This window comes from Aphis gossypii, chromosome 1 (genome assembly GCF_020184175.1).
Source record: "Aphis gossypii isolate Hap1 chromosome 1, ASM2018417v2, whole genome shotgun sequence".
In the NCBI taxonomy this organism is placed as follows: Eukaryota; Metazoa; Arthropoda; class Insecta; order Hemiptera; family Aphididae; genus Aphis; species Aphis gossypii.
The window spans coordinates 34,830,383-34,852,733 of NC_065530.1; the positions used below are offsets into that span (position 1 = coordinate 34,830,383).

At 24.7% G+C, this 22,351-nt stretch overlaps 1 protein-coding gene across 1 annotated transcript; it reads right to left on the reverse strand.

Moving 5' to 3' along the window:
* Window positions 1-1,966: 1,966 nt before the first annotated feature.
* LOC114126573 (ankyrin repeat and SAM domain-containing protein 3-like) lies at window positions 1,967-19,727 on the reverse strand. Its single transcript, XM_027990550.2, has 6 exons — window positions 19,364-19,727; window positions 12,755-12,950; window positions 5,610-5,728; window positions 3,337-3,506; window positions 3,091-3,220; window positions 1,967-2,450 (listed from the first exon to the last, which is right to left on the reverse strand). The coding sequence occupies exons 1-6, from the start codon at window positions 19,426-19,428 to the stop codon at window positions 2,366-2,368; spliced, it is 765 nt and encodes a 254-aa protein (XP_027846351.2). The 5' UTR covers window positions 19,429-19,727; the 3' UTR covers window positions 1,967-2,365.
* Between the last annotated feature and the right edge of the window lie 2,624 nt (window positions 19,728-22,351).

Consider the following 22,351-nt stretch of genomic DNA (forward strand, 5'->3'; position numbering starts at 1 on the left):
AGTGCGGTAAGCACAGCGGATATAAATAGTTTCGCGATATTATGTGTGTGTCGGTTTGAATTTGTATGTAAATTTTAAGTATGATATGATTAAAATGTTATTCTCGTTTTAATTATCAAGACGAAAAGCTGATTTTAATTTTTACAAGACATATTTTAAAGTTGTATAAGATCGATCATAATATAACTAATTCATACGGAATAATAGGTATCTATAATGATTAAAGAATATTATTGAATTATACGTGAAAAAAAACTTTTTACAAAAATATAGATAAATCAACAGTAATTAAATATAGAAACCAAATGAATGTTTATTTATTGTTTTTTGGTAAACATTCCAACAAGTTTATCGGGGTACAGATGGAAAGTAAAAATAACGGCATATATTATAAGAATTTCTGATAGAATTGAATTTGAAATATTATAAATATTATATATTTGTTTAATTTTAACAATTTTTTTTTTTGAAGATTGAAGAAATTCGTTCATATGTTAAAATTTTTACCGTAAATAATTGCAAGTTTTTATAAAAACTGTATTTACTTAGTTAATATATTATACATCGATGTTACTATGTTAGTTTTTAGTCTATTTTTTATCATTTATCTCAGGGTTATTATTGTAACGATATAATCAATGCTCCTAGTTATCATCGTCTACCAATTATTATAGTCTATAATCTACCGTGGTTTAGATTAATAAATGGTACTTAATTATGCAAGTTCATAATTCGTGAAATAACTGTTTACAACGGTCCATTGGCCAGAAAAGATCCTTTTGGATTATTTATTTGAAGTGTAAGTGCTATAACATCAGACTCGTCTACCACTGTACATTTTACACACGCTCAAAGAACCTTACTCGAAAGCCGCTCATTTTTATCGCTAGATAGTGCTGTCGTATATGTAATTTACTCGTAAACCAAACAACCTGTTCAAACGTTTATTTTACAAAGCTATTTTAGTTCAACCGAGTTATTTGGACACGTTCTATAAAAAAAAATAATTTATCCTTTTATATATATATGTATAGAAATTCGTTCTATTGCCGTTGCTATAGAAAATAAACTAGTTCCCTTCTTAGTTCCAAACTGTGAAATATGCGAATAATAGTAAAAAAAAGGTTTAAACTACCTATAGTACCTTATTGTTACATACTAGGTGCTTTAAAATTATATCTTATATTTGTTACACACGGATTTATTTAACTGTAGTTGTTTTTACTTTTTTAGTAGATTTCTACTACAATTTATTACATTAAGTTTTATAATTTTATATGAATCCACGTACTTATATATATATATAGGTCTACACACTGGACGATTATATATACGTTTATAAGTACTGCGCAACTTTGACACTGGAACTTATTTTAGTACATTAACTGAATAACGGTTGGGGCATGTAAAATGTTGTCTATTTTGAATTGATCCTATTTTTTTTTTTTTTCTTGGCTTGATATGAATAACAAAATTAGACACTCCTTAGCAGATAGATCACTGACGAGTCACCGTCTCGTGGTTCAGTCGGAAGTAATTATTACGAATGGGCAATGGTCAGGTTTCTACACAATCTTTGCGTTTATCGTCCTTAGTCAATAATCCTTGTGGTTACCTACGTATTATGAGTTTATGACTAGAATATTGAGAGGATTATTTAGCACATTTACGGTATATTTAGCCACGTCGACTTCGTTAAGGGGATCATCCAAGCATTCTTCACTTTGAGATTATTTTTGATTGGATAAGGATTATACTACAGAAACTGTAACCGGTTGTCCTTTACTTATGTATATAACAATACGCGAGAAATAGACACTGCGAAGTGTTGACTTCTAGTCGTCTATGAGACAAAGTTCGCCTCTCTCCGCTGCAAGATGAGTGAAAACTCACACAGTCATAAATCATAGTAACCAACCCGGAAGCGTAGAAATTGCGGTTGGTTGACAGAACTTTATTAAAAAAATTTTTTTTAATTCAACATTTTAACTTAAAAATTAGAATTTAAGGTATCGACGGTGCTTGTATATAATAAATATATAATTTACTGTAGTATTGATTGCATCCAGCTATAATAACTCTTCACAATTGAAACTATAAACAAAATAAGCCATAAAAATATTACTGTATAAAATTAATTTATTCTTCGCGTATTTCGAAATTTCAAATGTAGTAGTATGTAAAAATATATTTCAAAGTTAAAATATTTAAAAAAAAAAATAAGTAAGTATAAATAATGTGATAGTTATGTTAGTTAATACAAAATACAAATAAAAATCATATTTATATATATAGGTAAAAATTATAAAGGTACATCAATTCAATAAATGTTAAAATAAAATTAATAAAGTATAATATACAATTTTCAACTCCTAGAGTGTTCTTGTGATGTCCTTAATTCATTTAATTTGTCAATAGTCATTATTAATTTTCTCCTCGGACCAAATAAACTAAAAAATAATAATTATATTCGATTTTTATTAGTGCTTGTGTTGAGTAAAAGTTAAGGAAAACCTCAAGCTCTAGAGAATAAGAAACGGAGAACAATTGGCTAAGGACAGAGAAGTATGGATAGGTATAGTGGAAGTGGCGATGCACCTACAAGGCCTAAAATAAGTAAAATAAAAAAAATGATACAGGTAGGTAATTTAAGTTTTAGATTACAATAATCAAATTTTAGAATACAGTGCACTCGTGTACACAAAAACATGTTAGAAAAGCTTAGAATTTTAAAACATTATTTTGTTTTTTATTTGTTTATTATTTTCAAAGAATTTGTAGTGTTTTGTATAAAATATAAATAGTATAATAGTTATGATTGAATTATATTTTAATAAAATAAAGAGTATTTATATGGTTCAAAATATATAATTATGCTAATATTTGAAATCATAAACTAAATATTAGATAATGAGTATTTATTAATTATTATACAAAACTCTACGAGTAGGTACATTGAAATTAAACCTAAGAATTATCCTAGTAGGTAACTATTATATTATCTAATCGATGTAATAATAGTAAATTATTAGGTATGGAAATGTTCTTTAATTTAATTTTAATACTAACAATTATGTATTATATACTCACTTTATACCGATATCTTTTAAGTCTTGCTCAGATAACTTTAAGAAATCATTATATCGGATATTTCTTTTGTCAAACAACGGCCAATATTTTTCCAACGATAACTGTCTTAGTAGTTTTTCCACTTGATAGTCTATAATAATACATTAATAAACGTTCAAAAATGATTGCAGAATATTTAAGCATAATATACGCTGTATTGTGTTTATAAAAAGAAATATTTACATTAATAAGTGAAATGAAACATACCTAAATGATCATCGTTTTGATGATTGTTTTTGGTCATTTCCAATTTTTCTGACCACGTAGTTTTCAATACTTTTTTTTCGTGTCTATTTGCATATTCGTACAACAATTTCATTACTCTCTGAAATCCTTTAGAGATAGCTGTCATGGTCATAGTCTTACCGAAATTATCTCTATAAAAACAAGTATTAGTATGTAAATGTATTTTAAAAAGTAGGTAATGTAGTTAATGTTTTAATGGAAGTATCTTCCTCATTTCTATTACTCTTATCATTGTTATGTATGTTTTTTATAAGTTGTTTACTCGGTTATATGCTTTTTAAAGTTATATTACCTATATAATGATACATAAGTATGTATACCTATATTGCCAGTAAAGGTTTTAAACATTAATTATTAATTATGTATTTATTGTACCTAACTACCTATATAAATTATAATGCTATATTTATATAAATATATAAGAGATTATAACATTGTAAATATAATGTTATAGGTAAGTTGTTTTACACTATTCCATTGGCTATTTATAGATAAATAATGCATCATACCAAAATTTTGGCTGTATGTTTATCTACCTAAAAGGTGTTTTAAAAATTAAAACATTTTACATTAGGTTTATTGTAAGTATTTTGTTTTTTGAAAATTTATACCAAAAATGTTTATAACTTATAAGTAATCTTTAAATTTAAATTTTACCTTTTCTTTAACTAAATAGAATATTAGGGTTAAAAACACTATTAAAAAAAAAATTATACTAAATGAGTTTTCTAATACCATTTAGAATTGAAAAAAAAATACGTAATACTATGTATTAAAATACAAATATCACAATACTATTGTTAATTTGAATTTTGAATACTTGGGCGATTGTAAACTCTCCCGGATTTATTTCTGTACTACCTAACGGAAATATGTAAACTCTCCCGGGTCTAGTAAAAATCATAAAATAAATTTAATATATATTTAAGTTGCGTTTAAAAATAGTCAATCATATATAATAATAATTACAATATAAATTAATGTCTTTAGCTGCTATGAACATGATATTATAGTCAAAATACAATAAAAAATAAAATTTCAAAAAATCCAATATACATTTAAGTTTCTTTTAAAAATATTCAATAATAATAATATAAGTTACAAATACAAAATATACGTAAAAATTTCCAACTCGTAGTGTAGCAATAACATTTAAAACAACTCGGGAGAGCTTACATACTTCCTACAGGTAACTATAAAGTTGACCCGGAAGAGTTTACACATTTACTTCAGGTAAATATAATTTTGACCCGGGAGAGTTTACATTCGGGAGAGTTTACTATTTTTAAAAATCGGGAGAGTTTACTACCGCCCGAATACTTAAGCCTTAAATAGTTTCTGTCATTATTTATTATAAAATATAATATGACATCATGGCGCGTATAGGTAATAGGTAAATAAATAAATGCAAAACAATGTTGACTGTTATAATAAGAGTAAAATATACAATTTACATGCATAAATTATAAAAAAAATCTATTTTGTCTGCTTAAAGAATTTACTTATGATAATCTTTTTATGTTTTTTTACAAATATTTTATAAATCTCGTGGGAGATGTGAGCGATGTCATAGTTATACACTATAGTGACAGTTTTACGTCAGTACCTATATGTTTATCATATAATATCATAATGAATTAGTATTGTATTATTTATTAACTTTTTTATTTTCAATATTTGTATATTAATATGATAATTAAATATTGTTTTATTTTAAAATAATATTAAAAGTTTTTTCTTTTAAATTAATTAATTCTATTTTTATTTGGTATATCCATTAGAGTTTTAATACATGTAGTTTAGTTATTCGTTTAATAAACTCTTAAGTAGTTAAGTTCAATAAAAACGTTTGTTCGATAGGTATAAAATATTATGTTGAATACATCTTATAAAATACCTACTTATGTACTATTTATTTGTTTATTTCAATAGTTAATATAAATATATGTAAAGCGGTGTTATGAAAATAAATAGGCGTAAAAAAAATAATTGGTTTGTTAATTTGAGATAAAATATTGACATATAATGTATAGTGAAGTATTAGTTTTAGTGTTAAAGCCATTGCACAGATGTTTTTCTATTATAAATTTAATATCACTAACTAAAGTATCTATATAAAAATAATTCATACAAATCGTCTAACTATAAATCGTGTTAATGTATATATGTGATATCGTAGATATAACTTTAATATGCAGTGCATTTTTCGGTCATCATTAAAAAAATCTACTAACACTACGTTACAATTGGCTTGTTTTTCAATAAAATACTCCAATATTTCTTCTTGATTGTATAATACCGCATAAAACATTGCTGATCTGCCTAGTTTATCAGGCATCTCCAAAATGTCAACCTAAAAAATACGTTTAATTAATATTCGTATAATATGCCATTTTAATTCTAAGAATATTTTGATCATGTCCAATTGTTCAATCGAAATAGTCGGCGTTTAATGGTTAAATGTACAGTGGCAGTGGCTACAAAGATAACATGCCACACTATCGATAGGTACACTCATTAGTTTGGAGTCTTTAGAATGCAAGGCAATACTTAACGATGCAATTACACCAGTTTGCAGCGTCTGTTCAATTATCGATGGCAAAAATGTGACTGTGGGTAAATTTGTCTTTCGGTACCTGCGCTTGTATACTGTTCACCTCAAATACTACATGCCAATAGGAAAAAAATCAACTCAATTGTTGAATCATTAGAAGTTATAACCTGTTAATCCCCACTCCATATCTTAAAAAAATATATGAAATCAATGCATGCACTACTGGTTCCTGGAGATGACCATTATAGACAGCGATGGCTTGTTGAATCATCTAACGAATATATAGATGTTTGTCACGAAGGAAGAATATCGCGAGAATATAGGTGTAAATAGATAGGAAATCTATGTTGAGTGGGAAAATAGTTTTATATAAAGACGACTGGCCTCAATATTGCGGACAAGGGTTTCACTAAAAAATCAATATAAATATAGTAAATATTCGCAAAAGAATGCCGATACGAGAAAGATATATGGCTTATAATAATATAATGGGTCTATAGAGGTTGAAAACTAACGAAGGTAGAATCGATAAAACGCAATAGACATGTGTATAGTGTTAATGTGAAAGCGATCGGGGATCACAATTTGAATGCATTTTTCATCTTATATAAATATATAATTATGAAATAGTTTACATAAAAGTACCTACTTCAAAAGAAACATACATATCATAGTAAAATATCAATAGAATATAATAAAAAATAAATATACCTAATCATTTATTTAGCTATAATATTATGTTATTATTACAAGAGACTGGACTACTCATATATATTATATTGAACACACCTCTTTTGGTATCACTCTAATAAATTAAAATATAAGCAACTTAGTATTCGATATGTAAAACAGTTACCTAACTATATGAAAAACACAAAAGTTATCATTTTTATAAGTATTTATGGTAAAATAAGTATTATTTTGTAAATTAAAATTAATTAAAAAAACTAAATTATTAAACTAAACATAATCTAAAATCTAAACCGCCATATTATCTGTACATATACAAAAGAAAAAAAATGGGGAACTCGTTCTGCTATTATAGGTAGGTATAATAGATGTCGAGTGTACGTTGTCATTGACTCATTGTCTCTGTAATGGATGTGTTCAATTTAAGTTCAATGATAATAACCATTGCATACAAAAAACGATTTGGAGATGGTCTGCTAACCCATGCTATCTACTACAAGTGTAATATATTATATTTATGTAGGTACTTGGATTTTTTTTTTATTATTAGAAATATAGTATGTTGAATTAATAATTTTTGACAAAAACATAGTATAATTTTAATATTTTTAATTATTATATCCGTATATACTTATGACATGTAAATTCATTATTAACTTTTGAGTCAATATCAACTTATTATAGAGCTGTGTGAATAGGTCCCTTATATAGATTAAATAGGTTAAAATATATTTAAATATTTTGAAAATATCATTGTGAGTAAATTTAAGGTTCCCATAAATATTTACGAATTACAACAATAAATTATTAACATAATCGTAATATATTAATTGGTCAAGCTATTTTACCCAATAACGAAAATGTTATCATACAAAAATAAAAAAGATTAAAAAAAAAATTAGAACATTTTAAATATTTTTAATAGCATAAAAGTATTTTGGAAATTATGCAATTTCATATCTATAATAAATGCTAAAACAAATATTCTTTGAAAATTTAAAGTTTTTTTATTTTTGAGTTAAAACAAAAATACAAAATACATTTTTAACAAAAATTTAATAATCTCCCAAAGTATCAACTAGATATAATAAGCTATCAGAAACCACCAACAAAGATAATTTCTTAAATTTAAACATTTATATAATCTTTAACAGTTTATTAAAAAATAAAAACAGTTATACCTATACAAATAAATAACTGAAACTATTTCTAAATATATAATCAAATATTTTTAGATACAATTGAAAACATATTACAAAAAAATCAGTAGGTATACCCATTGCATTTAAATGTTGTCTAAAATATATTACCCATCTATTTATTGTCTTTTTGAAATCGTAGATGGTAACTAAAATCTAGTTCTACACGTTCTAGATTTCTAGAGTCTATACAACTATATGTACCTACCTATCTACATACAACATTTCAGTTGTCTTTTGTCTATTCACTGTGTAATATGTTTAGTTTTTTGAAAGTATAATACCATATTCATCCAACAGTGTTGAACACAGGTAAATGTGTAAATCATACACAAAGATTAATTTCACACATCAGTTACAAAATGTACAAAACAAGACGTTTACACGTACATTTCCCATAAACTGTTAGTTGATCATCGTTAGAATTTTCAACACACATTAATATACATAACATAACAATATAACATACATATGTATTTTACTTAAACGAATAAACGACATACATAATAATATAAGTACATATTATAGTATAGGTACTATACAATATTAATTGTATTTTCTTTCATCAAAACGATCAATGATTATAATTATGATCAATTTAATTGAACTAGTGTTTAAATAATTATTCACTTGATTGTTTAAAATATTATAAATATTATTATTGAGTATTGTATATTATTTGCTGGTAAATATGAATTATGATTAATTTCTCATCATTAAAAAAAATTTGATATTTTAACCAAAATAAAATCATATGAATACTATTGTACTTTTATAAATGATTCGTATGCAATATACATGCTATGTATAATATTATAATCTATATGAACGATTAAAAATGTCGATAAATCATTGTTAGGCCAAAATATTTGTTCAACACTAAAACTACCAATCTGTTTATAATGAAATATAAATTAACCTTACATTATTCACTAAAAATACAACATTTAATTGATGTGTTCTTGAAAATAGTTATTCTTAAATTATTTATTCTAATATTATACTTTCGTGTAATTTTTATTATATAAAAAATGCATTAAGAATTTTTGAAATGCAATTTTAATCAATCGATCAAGAGATAACTAAATAAACAGTGTACATATTTTTTTTAAGCTACTTTGAATCAACACAACAAAACGTCGTTGAACCCCGGGGGGTCACTAATAAATATGACTTGTAGTCAAGACCCACGATACAAATTATCATATTATTTCTTATTATTAAGAATGCAGAGTATTAGTATTTTTGGTTGCCTACATTTATGATTATTAGGAGAAATTCAAATATATAGTTATATAGATGATTTATTATTTAAGAATCATGTGAAACAATAATTTTAAATTTATTGGTAATTTAACTGAAATATAACTTTTTTAGCAATTTTATTTCATATTTATATGAATAGGGTAACTACTATTCAAAACTCGTTAATAAAAAGACATGATGGTGTATGTTTTAAGTTTCATTAAAATATAACTGTATATTTTAACAGATTTTATTGTATTGAGATTAAAATTATAATTTGTTTGCAATAAAATACTGATTGACTAGATAATAAATATAATAATATATACCAAGTGTCCAACTTTGATTATGATTATGGTTTATATGATGAATCAGTAATTTGAATAAAACATACGTAACATACAAAATGAATCATATAATCAAACCCGTCAGTAGCTCCAACTTTGTGTGTTTAGTTTAAATACAATAGGGAAATCATTATTTATATTTATTATCAATAATAAAAGTAATGATATTATCTGTATTCCGTCGGTGGTTTTTACAATACTTTAATTTTTAATTGATTTATGAGTATTTTTAAGTAGGTATTGATATTTTACATACTCATATCATGCACTTTATTTTCATGGCTGGACCACTTAAAAAGACCTTAAAACGGGAACAATTTCAAACGTAAATTTATAGTTTATGTAAACACTTTAACGTCATCTAGTCTCTAGCATCAGATTCTATTATGAAACACTTAGAAATTAGAATATTTTCAAAACTTATTAAATAAAAAGTATTTGATTATTAATTGTAAAAATGTATTCAAACTTCAAGTCAAGTTTTATTCATTTCAACAATTGTTTTTACGCAACATTGCTATTATTTTTTCATATTTTATTTTATTTTAAAATTATATTGTATTAATTTAGTAATTATAGCATAATGACTAATATTTATATTTATACAAAACATGTTTATTTATTTTAAGATATAGCATATTCATATACAAGTGTTGATGGCCATCGAAGTTAAAGCAAACGATCAATAAAAAACAAACTTATATTTCAATACCTATACTAGTATATTGCGTTCGAGTAATGCCGCGTGCATATTACAAAATACTATATGATTGATACATTAATAACAATATTATTTAGCTTTAAAAATAGACTAAAGTAGTTTTTAGCAAACTTAAAGTCTTGAACCCTTCAATAACTAAATATAATAATAAACATTGTCATTATTTAAATGGTAGGTACTCATTTTGCACAATTACAATTTAATATCTACCAAATTATTTAGTATTTAGATCAATGTACTACATAATATTAGCTATATGCTGTAATATGTATATTATTATATCCGTTAATATGTATTCAAGTATATAATTAAAATATAAGCCTAATCTTAACTTTTAAGTTTTAAATCTATTTTATAATGAAATATACTCCCATTGAAGACCTCTTCACTATGTTATTTTCATGTTATTATTTATTTATTATATTATAAATTATGTTTATAGTTCAAACTTAACACATATGGCCTAATCAAGAATTTTAAGAAAAAAAAAAGTTTTGATCGGTGTCATCATTCATCATATAATAAAAAAACAATTATTTAATTACCGTATTCCAAATAGAATTTAAATATAATATAGGTAGAGAAAAAATTGTATAGGTTAGATTAAATAAGTATTCTAAAAATCATTATATGTATTGTATTTGAATAAACCTGTATATTATATGTATATTATATTTATATAGATAAAAGTTTTTTGTAATAGAACATAAAATAATAAATATGTATGTACCGTGCCCAAAGTAGTTCGTACAACTGAATCTATATACCTAATATTTATTTGAACAATATTTCATATTAACACAGTTATACCTAACTCATATATAGTAATCCGGATTCTTCATTATTATTATTAATAAATATTAGTTATTAAGCAGATACGTATACTATAGTTGTTAGTTGTCCCTTTAAAAATGTGTCTACATAGTACATAGACCAGATATTTAATAATATATTCGTAAGTATTATACCTAGTATATATGTACAATCATAATTTATTGTAATTATATAATATAATATATTATTTTATTTAATAACATCATTATTTAAAAATATATAGAAAGTATTGAAGTACACTATTTTTTTTATTTGTTATAACTTATAAGTATTTAATAAAAATTATTATTTTATACATTTTTTATGAAACTTTTCTCTGTATGAAGTTAATATTTTATTTGTCAATGGGTTGTCATTTGAAATTGAATTACATTTGATAATAATTAATTTCAATTTTATTTAAACATTAAAAAAAAAATATATTATTTTCAGATTATTTAGCAAGAATTACTGGATTTAATCTAAATAACACTTACGAGTATATATCAATATATCTATAGATGATATGATGGCTGCTTGTTATTTTAAGCTGTATATCTAATAATCTTAATACATTTAAATATTATACGAAACCATTAATCGATTTCTTTTGATTTTAGAAACTATTTATACAGTTTATCCTAATAATATCTATATCTTTCCGGTATCTTTAAACACATTAAAATATCTATTCACAAATACCATAATCGTGGACTCAATAAGTGATCACATAATATAGTTTATTTTTTCCAACGCAAAAATATGTAATGCTTTTTACGTGTTTTTTTTTTTATCCCGCCAACTAACCTTCCCACTCAAATACTGACTAAATACGAGTTGATTTTTTTCTATACCCACAAATGTGCTAAATATAATTATATAGTGTCCGAATGAAATATCTTGATAGCTAAGTTTTTTCCGGATCAAATGTCACTTTAAATACCACCATGCAAATTACGCGAATAAAATACAACAAAACTAGATGTCCGTGCATGAATGAGCGGGCAACGACGGCAGCTCCGTTGTTGGCGGAACAAATAAAATCATTTTAATTTATTCACGTGGTCACGTCCTTATAGTCGGCTATTTTAAAGAAATATGACGTTGGTTAAACACTCCATTACATACGTTTGTATATGTGAACTATAATTAAATATAATATATATTATACATTCGACATTGTTCTTATAATACAGCGAAGAAATTGTCTTCAAACTACGGTGGGTAAACGAAAGGTTGTAACCGTCAATAAGTCAATATACTGCAGAGCACTTAAGTGTTTAAACTTAATAATATCCTTATACATGTTATAATCCAATTGTGTTATTTAAAATACGAATAAAGTATAATGGAACAACGGTTAAATTTTAAAATAATTATTAGTTTTTCATATAATAATCATAGTTTATAATATTTATTAGTTATTTTTATTACTGTAGTTTATAACACTATACTATTTAGTATTTTATTTGGTTACATTAAATTTATCAATACAACAATTATCGCTAGCTGTATTTCTTTTAATATAGTATTAAATGCTTTTATATTTAAAATATTAATTTAAATGCTATTTATTTTAAGCCTAAAAATTAACAATTAATTAGGTATTTTAACATTTTTTATTTGTATTATATTTTAGTTATTACTTTAGAGTTTAGAGCTTTCTATAAGCGATTATTTGTATTATAATTTGTTTGGTTTCTTTAAGTATTTTAATATTTAGAATTTATAACCCTTATTGTACAATGTATATAATGTAATTTTATAGGTAATTGCAACTAAAAATAAATTCTAAAATACTTTTACTTACGTGAAATGTTTTCTTCACTATTGATACGTTACCGGACATAGTGGCAATCATTAAAGGTGTTTGTTTATCATTGTTGGTTGCGAATAATGTTGTTGGATCTAGATCTACTATGCGATCAACAAGATTTTTGTTTCCATAATAGCAAGCATACATCAAGCAAGTCCATCCTTTTTTATTGGAAATATTTAAATTGTTGCTAGGAAATAAATTTAAATTTAGTAAAAATATTATTTTCATGAACATATAATTATACCTATTCCTTTGTCAATCATGAATTTCAAGTTAAGAATATACATAGATAAATGAATTAACGTGAAATATATATCTGTTTGCTAATATTTTTTAAATATTTAAATAATTAAATCATGAAAATATATAATAGGTACCAGTCAAAAGTCTAAGTTTGATTTTCTACTAATTTTATTTTGCCTCAAATTGTTTTCCGTTGTTAACTGTTTTATGTAATAACGTCATAAAAGTTATAATAATTGTTTACGAATAGTTATTTGCCAAAATACTATATTAATATATTAAATAATCTCTTCAATATCAATATTTTTCAGTTTTAAAATCAATATTTTAGCAATTTCATTTTGAGAACCAATCGTTAAATGATATTATTTTATGAGCTCGGAAGCCAATTCAATTTGAATTTGTTTAATAATGAGATCCAATTTTCATTATTTGTCCCTTATTTATTATTATACATTGTTTTCAATGTTGTCATATTGAATAAATATAAACATTTATTAATATTTTTAATGCTGGGTTGTACTAATAGTTAACTAATGATTTAGTTGTCCGTGATTAGAGTATTAAATTTTATTGAACTATTAAATTAATCAATTTTTTATGCAACTCGACATTAAGTCATAAAAGTATAAAATAAAAAATGAAAATTACTTTCTAATAAAATATAATGTATATTATTCTAGATTTTATAATATAACATTTGGCGAAAAACATGTTCAATTTTTTTAATACAGGCATAATATTTAACAAGATAATTTATAATTAGTTCTAACTGCTGTATAGCCTGCATATTAGAAATGTACATCTCTAGTGACTAGTTGTAGACATTATGGGAGTGTTATGTCTAAGAAGAAGGGATGGCTTAAGGCTCGGTGGTAATATATAATTTGTTGTCATAACATTTTTTCGAATACCCGTCGTATAGAAGGAACATGAATTAAATTACTATTATTTGAATTAACTGTAACAATTATGTTGTCATTCGAGAAAAAAGTGCTACAGAAAAACTCAATATACTATAATTATATTTTTACAGAGTCTACCCACGTGTTTAGTACATATTATATTGAAAAGAACATTGAGTAAAAATGATTGCATTTTAATGACAGCGAATAAAATTCAAAAGATATATTATAATTTATAATATATTATCATAGATGTTTCTTCAAATGCATTGTCTATTTTTTAGTGTACCCAACTGTTTATAATTTAAAATGTATACGTTAAATAATATAATTTTGTAATACGTTTAATTTATATAGTCAATTAATTAAATACAATGTACATCAATTATATGTATATTATTATTTATTTTTAAACTTTAAAATCAAATGAGTATTGAAATATACAAACATAATATTGTATATTTTTAAAGGTTGCTATAGAAACAGTGGTGTAAATTTAGTTTAAAAGAATAATATACAGTTCTTGATGTTTAAGATTACTTTTGTTAGAAATAATATTCAATGAAGAATAGTTTCAATCTATAATTGAAAAATGAGAGTATAGGTTTGAGATAAATTATCCAATTTTGATAAGTTGAAATGAAGGTATACCTAATGACCATAGCTATAAGGCCTCAAGGCTCGAGAGAAAAAAATGTAAAAATCGGTAAATCATAATCAGTAGTCACTGTTCATGTTTGGCAATGCCTTCTAGCGACAATGCCTAATACAGTTTATTATTTTTAAAAGGAGGTTTTTGAAATTTCTTTCACATTTTAGTTACAGGTAAAGCAAAAACACAAAGTAGAATGTAGACACAAGGTGTTAGGGACATTAATCTTGTTTTACTAATTTTAGTGACAGATAGGGAATGATGTGTGCACTAGGTATCTACCAACATAAATTTGAATACAATAATAACTAGTAATATTAGGATCTTGATGAACAATTCTGAACACAGGATCACAATTTAATATAGGTACCTATACAGAATTAACTCTAATCTTAATTTGAGGGATATTACTCTATTTTATTTACTTAATAATAAGTAATGTGATAATCACTGATATCATGAATATGAATAAATTACTGATTACAAGTATTCAATATAAATTTTTATTATTATTAGTGATGACATTTTTAACTATTTAGTGAACGTTTGGTCTATTTACTCTATTTAATAATCATCATTGAAAATAAAATTTGAATAAACGTAATTAATTATAATAATATTACTGATATATCTAAAATTATGATTTGATGTAGGTATCTACTAATATTCATGCTTATATTAATATAACTACACGGAATACGAAATACTTTATCTTTTATACCTTAGTTGAATTATTTATATCGAAAACATAATATACATATTATGTCTAGAACCCGAAGATTTCTAAAGTATGCGTTTAATGTGAACACATTATTATATATTTTTGTAGTAAGATCTGATCTCTACACCACTAATCGTTATGACGTTATAAACATTATTAAATTATGATAATTACGCCTACACTGTTCATACTGGTATTATTCATGTAATTGGTTTTATTGTCAAAAAAAAAATAATAATAATAATAATAATAATAATAAAAATAAAAATCAGTATCAAAAACCGATACATGTTCGTGTTATAAATAACTATATTGTATGTGTGTAAAATTGTAAACTGCATCAACCCACAGGCGGAACAAGCGAGTAAAAAAATGTATAAAATAAAATTTACCACTAAAAGCCAGGGGGCATGATTGTACTCTCTACTTGCCCTCTCCCTGTTTTAGACGACTGCCCTTGGACGTTGGAATGCAGTGGGAGATTAATCGGAACGCAGACCCCAACTGTGCAAAATGGTTTAATGCGAAATTAAAGAAAAAATTAGCTTTAAAGATTCGTGTTAGATATTTAGATCAGGAATAATTAATAGCTAAATAATAAATTAAGACATTCAGGTAAGTACAATCTTATAAGTTATTTATTATTTTAACCCCGATTATGTTTAATATGTCTTTGGTTTTGAAATCAGTGTTAGGGTTCAATTACTAAAATAAAATTTTTGAATTTATTAAAATCTCAAAAATTTATTAATAATTAGTTTTTATAATATTATAAAGTATAAATGTTACGGTAAAAGTATGAATACCGGTAAAATTTGAGATTTACCGATTGATTTTGGCTAAACCTATAATACACAAAATAGTTTAGCCAAACCACGAACGATTTTTGTAATTCAGAGTTCAGACTTTTACAAACGAGATTTGATAAAACTTAAAATAAACAACCTACGTTAGTAAAAGTCCAAAATTTTTTACCAATAATTATGTGATATTTTATTCCCTTGTTTTATACTTGTGTACAAAAAAAAATAGTAATCATTATTTACCCGTAAATCCTAGGTTTTACCTGTATTCGTATTTTTACCGTAACATATATAAAATATAAATACTTATGTTGTATATAGTTATATGTATACTAGTATACTACACTTAATAGTTTGTTTTTAATTTTTATCATAATCAAATAGTAGTTATTCAAAAATAATTTTATAAAGAAATATCTTGAACCTGCGTTTAATAATAACTTAGTTAAGTTTAAGTATAGAAGTATAGTATAATAATAGTGTAACTTTTTAGTATAGGTACCTATATAATTTTCAAACGCCTATTTCGAATGTCATTGGTTAGTAAATTTGTACTATAGAGCCATAAGCAAAAAGAAAAATAACATACCTACAAAAAAAATGTATATTGTGTTGAATACTTAGCTTATTTTATTCCGAAGATACTGATATTTTGATTACAAATCATATAAAAGCGTAATATATTTTAAATTTATTGACATTACTTCTCTAAAGACTATAGTTTGTATAGGTATCGTCTGTTAATGCCAACAAGCTCTTAACTCTGATATTAATCCATGACTATTGAATATTGATAATCTAAGTATAGATAATATTATGATTTCATATATTATGTATACCGACTATGCTATAATTGTGAAATGTACCTATATATTTTAAAACTGTAATCAAATTGAAAAATAATAATACCGATTTCATGATTTAAATAAAAATATGTTATAACTATCAATTATTGATCATTGAAGGTTTTTCACTTCCATAAATGGTATGACGGATCAATGACATATATCGTTAACAATAAAATTATAAATACCTCTTTGGTAGATAACATTGGTAATAATAATTTTAAACAATTACCTATAATGGTATTAAGCTATGAATTGTATAAATAACATAAATTATAATCGTTTAATTATAATAATACATTTCATTGTTTGTATTATTTCCATATTTGATGTTTGTGTAAGTTATTCTTGTTATTATAATCAAAAGTATGTTTTTTACTCAATTTAATGAATTATAAAATATGACTTATAATTATGTAATAATATTAAAATGTTTAATCATTGAAAATGGAAAAAAAATTAATAATTTGAAAATTAACAGAAATAATAAGTTCAATTTATTGTTTTTTTTTTTTTTGAAAAAATATCGTTAAATTTAATTTATTAGATTTGTTACTATAAAAGGAAAATTAAATATGAAAGTAACATATTTGTACTAATAGTTATTTTTTATACCAAATTCTTGCATTCACTTTAAAGTTTTAACATTGTATTCTCGCACTTAAAAAATGTTTTAAATTGTAAAGGAAACAATGAACAATCTAATAGGTAATGGATATTTATATATTTTTTAAATAATACGATTTTTTTACTAATATAGAAAATTATACATTTAGTTACTTACTGTTTAGTTGATAACGATCATTATGTTTAGGTGCTTACTAATCTAAGTACTATTTATAATATTTATCAAGCCACGAAAAAAATTTGATATAGGTACCTACTTATTTGATTTTATATTTTAAAATAGCACTATAGAACTTAAACGGAATTATCGGAATTTAAGATAAATGGTAGTCTATAGTTTATTTTAATTTTAAAAATAATTTATGTGATTATAAATATTACAAAAATAATGGAATTAATAATATAGAAGACAAAATTGACAAAGCAAATTTTCTAGAATAATTATTTATATTGAGTGACATTAATCGATCCAATAATCAGTTCTTCAGTAGGACATTTATCTTGAATTTTATAATATAACGTTCAATACATTTTATTATTAATAATTTTGTACTTTGTAGTGGTTAATTTTAAATTTAAATTTATTAAAAACAAATATTATGTTCAGAATTATTATTTATGATTATTGATCAAAATATAGTTTTAATTAATATTATCGTGTTTAATTATTGTTTAGCGATTCGATTGACATAGTTATTAAATAAATAATAATTTGTCGATTTCGTAAAATCGTTACTTTATTTTTAAAACGAAAACATGTTAAACGTACTTTTATAAAATATTAATACGGTATACCTAGGTACCTCTCAGATATTACCTACCACTATCAGCGATATGACTTTATTTTGTGCAGATAATTGATACAATATTACCAATGCAGTTGTATTATAGACTACCAACTCTATAATGTTAAATGTTTAAATATAGGTAGGTGCTTTTCAATTTCAATAACGATAATAAGCCAAATTGCCGATATGGTATGCAATGGTGTAAGTACAAACTACATAGTATAAAACAAACGATTTCAAATAGGCATTTATTCGTATTAGTATAGCCATATAATAGGTAAAGCACGTTTAATTTAACGGGTTTTATATAATAAAAATGTTATAATTAATCATTTTAACATTATGAAAATATTACCGCATTTATCTTAAACGCTTTTAATTGATTTAAATCGAGATTATACATTATTGGTAGCTAGGTAGGTATATTATATTATAGCGGGGCAGCGAGGTAAAGCGATTGTCATCGTGCTGATACACACGTAGTATCATTGATGTTAGCTCCAAAACACACGTTTATTACTGTTATTATATTGTTCATGCAGTTACTGTCGTCCGTGAGTAAAACATGATGCGGTACTTTTTTTTTTTCTGTATACATATATTAAATTATTCTAAAGGGTATAATCAAATAAATGGTCAATGGTAGTTTCAAACGTTTAATACCGAGATTTTTACTTTACGTTTAAATTGTACGTTCAGGTATAGGTTATAATATTATCATATTATGTATATCGTACACACGATATCATAACCGATCGAAGCGCGTGTAACCACCTACCTCATATACCTGCAACCTGCTATATATTATATTCGTGTGTGTAAAAAAAGGTACCTATACATAATATTTTGATGATTGCGACCACGGCAGATCGCAACAAAGATAAACATTTTTAAACGTAGAGAATTATCCGCTGGAATTTTGAATACAAAACACTATACACATACTACGGTAACCCTTCGCGCAAGTAGGTAAGTACATAAGATTTTCTCGACATAATTGAATATATAATCATTACCTTAGCGTAGTCAGCATGTCAATCACCTTTGGATGATTCAGTGTACACGCCGTGTGTAGGTCCATGGTATAGTAGTGGGTACTGCAGGTGCACCCAAAAAACAATGTAAAAATATAATATTATTGTGCCGTTGTCCGATGTAAAACGTTATCCGCACGAATATATAAAATAATGTAAATGTTGGATATGCGGTAAAAATCACGAAAAAAAGTACACACCAAAACTGATCATGTTTATCGTTAACCGGGTCCGTCGTATGTATAAAAATTTGTGAGAGTATATTATGATATACCCACACACGTATGTCGGTTGTAGTATATTGTTGTTCGCATCACGATTCACGGTGAACTATCAATCAATGATAATATTGTTAATATAAGTAATATCTTATCGTTATTCACCGATGTTCAGATACACTCGACAATTGGTATTTTGTTTAAACAATTTATTTCTGTCTACCATTTTTGTTGTTTTTTTTTTTTTTATATTGTTGCTCTATAAGCCGACCGGTCGTGTCACGCTAATTACCGGCTCTTTTCCACACAAAGCGCTCCGGGCGATTCGATAATTAGGAGCAATCTCCATGCGGAAAATTTTGTTAATTTTAGATAAATTTTTTTTTATATATACCTACATAATATGTGTATCGTGTTGCGCACGATTTATTTTTTTACATATTATATGTATGGATAGCTCGGGGAATGCTCAAAGGAATAATGTCGGATACACTACGTACAGCATATCTTACGATCGAAGTAATTTACACTGTATAATAGGACATACATACAGCTCGCTGCTGCTGTAAAAATATTCCCCACACGCATCAATAGACATTCTGACCACCTTGAGTTTAGTTCTTGAGAATGTTAGGGTAGAATACACGCAGCAGAGGGGATCGCGTCTGACCCATACCGAAAGGTTCGTGTCTGTGACGAATTCGGATTTTCAAGACTTATGTTTTTTTTTTTTTTTTGTCACGGAATATTGTGGGAGAGTGAATTTTTATTCCACTTATCGAGACGGTCGGACATATAGGTTTCGAATTTAAAATTTAAATTCAAAAATAATATGTACCTATTGTTGTTGTTCCCATATGATAACTTTTAAACTATAAGATGCGTATATTCTAACGCAATATTATTTTACTTCGTAAAAATCAAAACAATATAAAGTATTAATATAATATCATAAGATCTATTAATATTATAATATAATAAAATACATAAGTATTAATTTTGAGGAAAATTATAAAAATTAATTTATTGACTTTGATGATTTATTATTCTCGTAGTTTTCCTTTTGACGAAGTATGAATAATTCAATTTTAATAATTTAATTTTGTTCTCTGTCATAAAAATGTAATACGTTGAACCTTTTAATTCGATTTAAATATAGGACGTGTAAGTACCTAATAACTATATTTACCACAATATTTACATTAAAATGAACTATAATACTACAAAATATATGATAATATTAATTACTATATTTAATTGTTAAGACTAGGTTATAACTTATAATATTAGTCTGAAAAATTAAAATAAATAACAATGCAATTATGAAAGTCCTAACTATTTCTATGCACTTGATATCATTGTAGAATTTTAAATAAGTATCTAACTATCTCTCTCAATATATATACTAATTTTAAGTTTTTAAGTTGATAAAACTTTACTGAGAACTGTTTTTGAAAGTAATGATTATAATACTTTAATATAAAAACATTTAACATTGGGCAGTCAATAGTGATTTATCCAACTCTTTTATTTTATTTTGATTTTAATTTGGGTAGGTATGTTCTAAACACTAATATGTTTAAATTTTTAAACTTTATTTATTAAAAATAATTTAACCTATATAATATGACTATAATGTGTACAAATACAATAAATAGTTCATTTAAAATTATCCTTCACGTATGTCGTATGATGGCGTGCATATTACATTATACAATATACATATTATTACGAGTATATTACGAGTTTACTGATTTATACAAAAGTGAAAAGGAAATATATTTATTATTTATAGTAGTTTAGTTGTTATAACTTTTAAATGTTAACATTTATAACTTTTTATGTATTTTAAGCTAATAAAAATTCTACCCTCAGTCTCAGTGATATGATGGTATTAATATTATATTAATTTTCTAATAAGTGTTTTACATTTAACATTATAGGTATTATGAATGATGGTATTAAAACATTTAAAACCCTGTAATATTTATACCATCATAAATTGATAAATTGTAGTAAGTACAATGATAAAATCATGTATGCACTTCGATTATATTTCTTACGATTTTAATTTTTAACTCTATATTTTTTAATAAAAATATAATGATAGGCATTTAACTTTATTTTTGTACCTATATCTATACAGTAAATTATGGCTGTGTGTACACGAAATATATATTTGAAATATATTATAGCAATAGTATATAAATCATATTGTATATATAAGATATAACTGTATAAATTGTTAAATTAATATTTATTAGTTGATAGGTATCAGTTTTTATTTGATGTCCACTATAGAATACTTCTAAACGTACGTTCTGTTATTAAAATTTGGTTATCGCATGAAATGATTATCATTGAATTCAAATTTAATACATCCATAATGGATATAATAGTGACTCTCAATAACGAGGTACACTCAAAACCTATACTACACAGTACACGGAAGAATGACTTTCCCAGTTCGTATACATATTGTAATATGTACATTGTTGTCTCATAGGCATGCGCACCGGATACATGCACTATGCAGCCATGCACGGTATGCCACCTCATACTCTGTTCTCTAAGATTGGACATAATATTTGTTAGTATTTGAAAAATAAACCAATATGTTATATGTAATAATTCGTTTTTTATAAATAATCACTTAATACTGTTTTTAATACATTTTATGACAATAACTTGTGATTTAAATATCGCGCTTTTTTTTCGAGAAGAAAAGTCAGTGACTGTGAATTGTCATAAA

What these genes read in the sequence shown, in the direction of transcription:
- LOC114126573 (XM_027990550.2), bottom strand. Translation starts at nt 19,428, where the DNA reads ATGGACCTACACACGGCGTGTACACTGAATCATCCAAAGGTGATTGAC. An exon ending in CAAGCCAATTGTAACGTAGT is followed by an intron (nt 3,507 to 5,609) that starts GTTAGTAGATTT and finishes TTGTTTTTATAG; the next exon opens with AGATAATTTCGGTAAGACTA. An exon ending in TTAAAAGATATCGGTATAAA is followed by an intron (nt 2,451 to 3,090) that starts GTGAGTATATAA and finishes ATTATTTTTTAG; the next exon opens with TTTATTTGGTCCGAGGAGAA.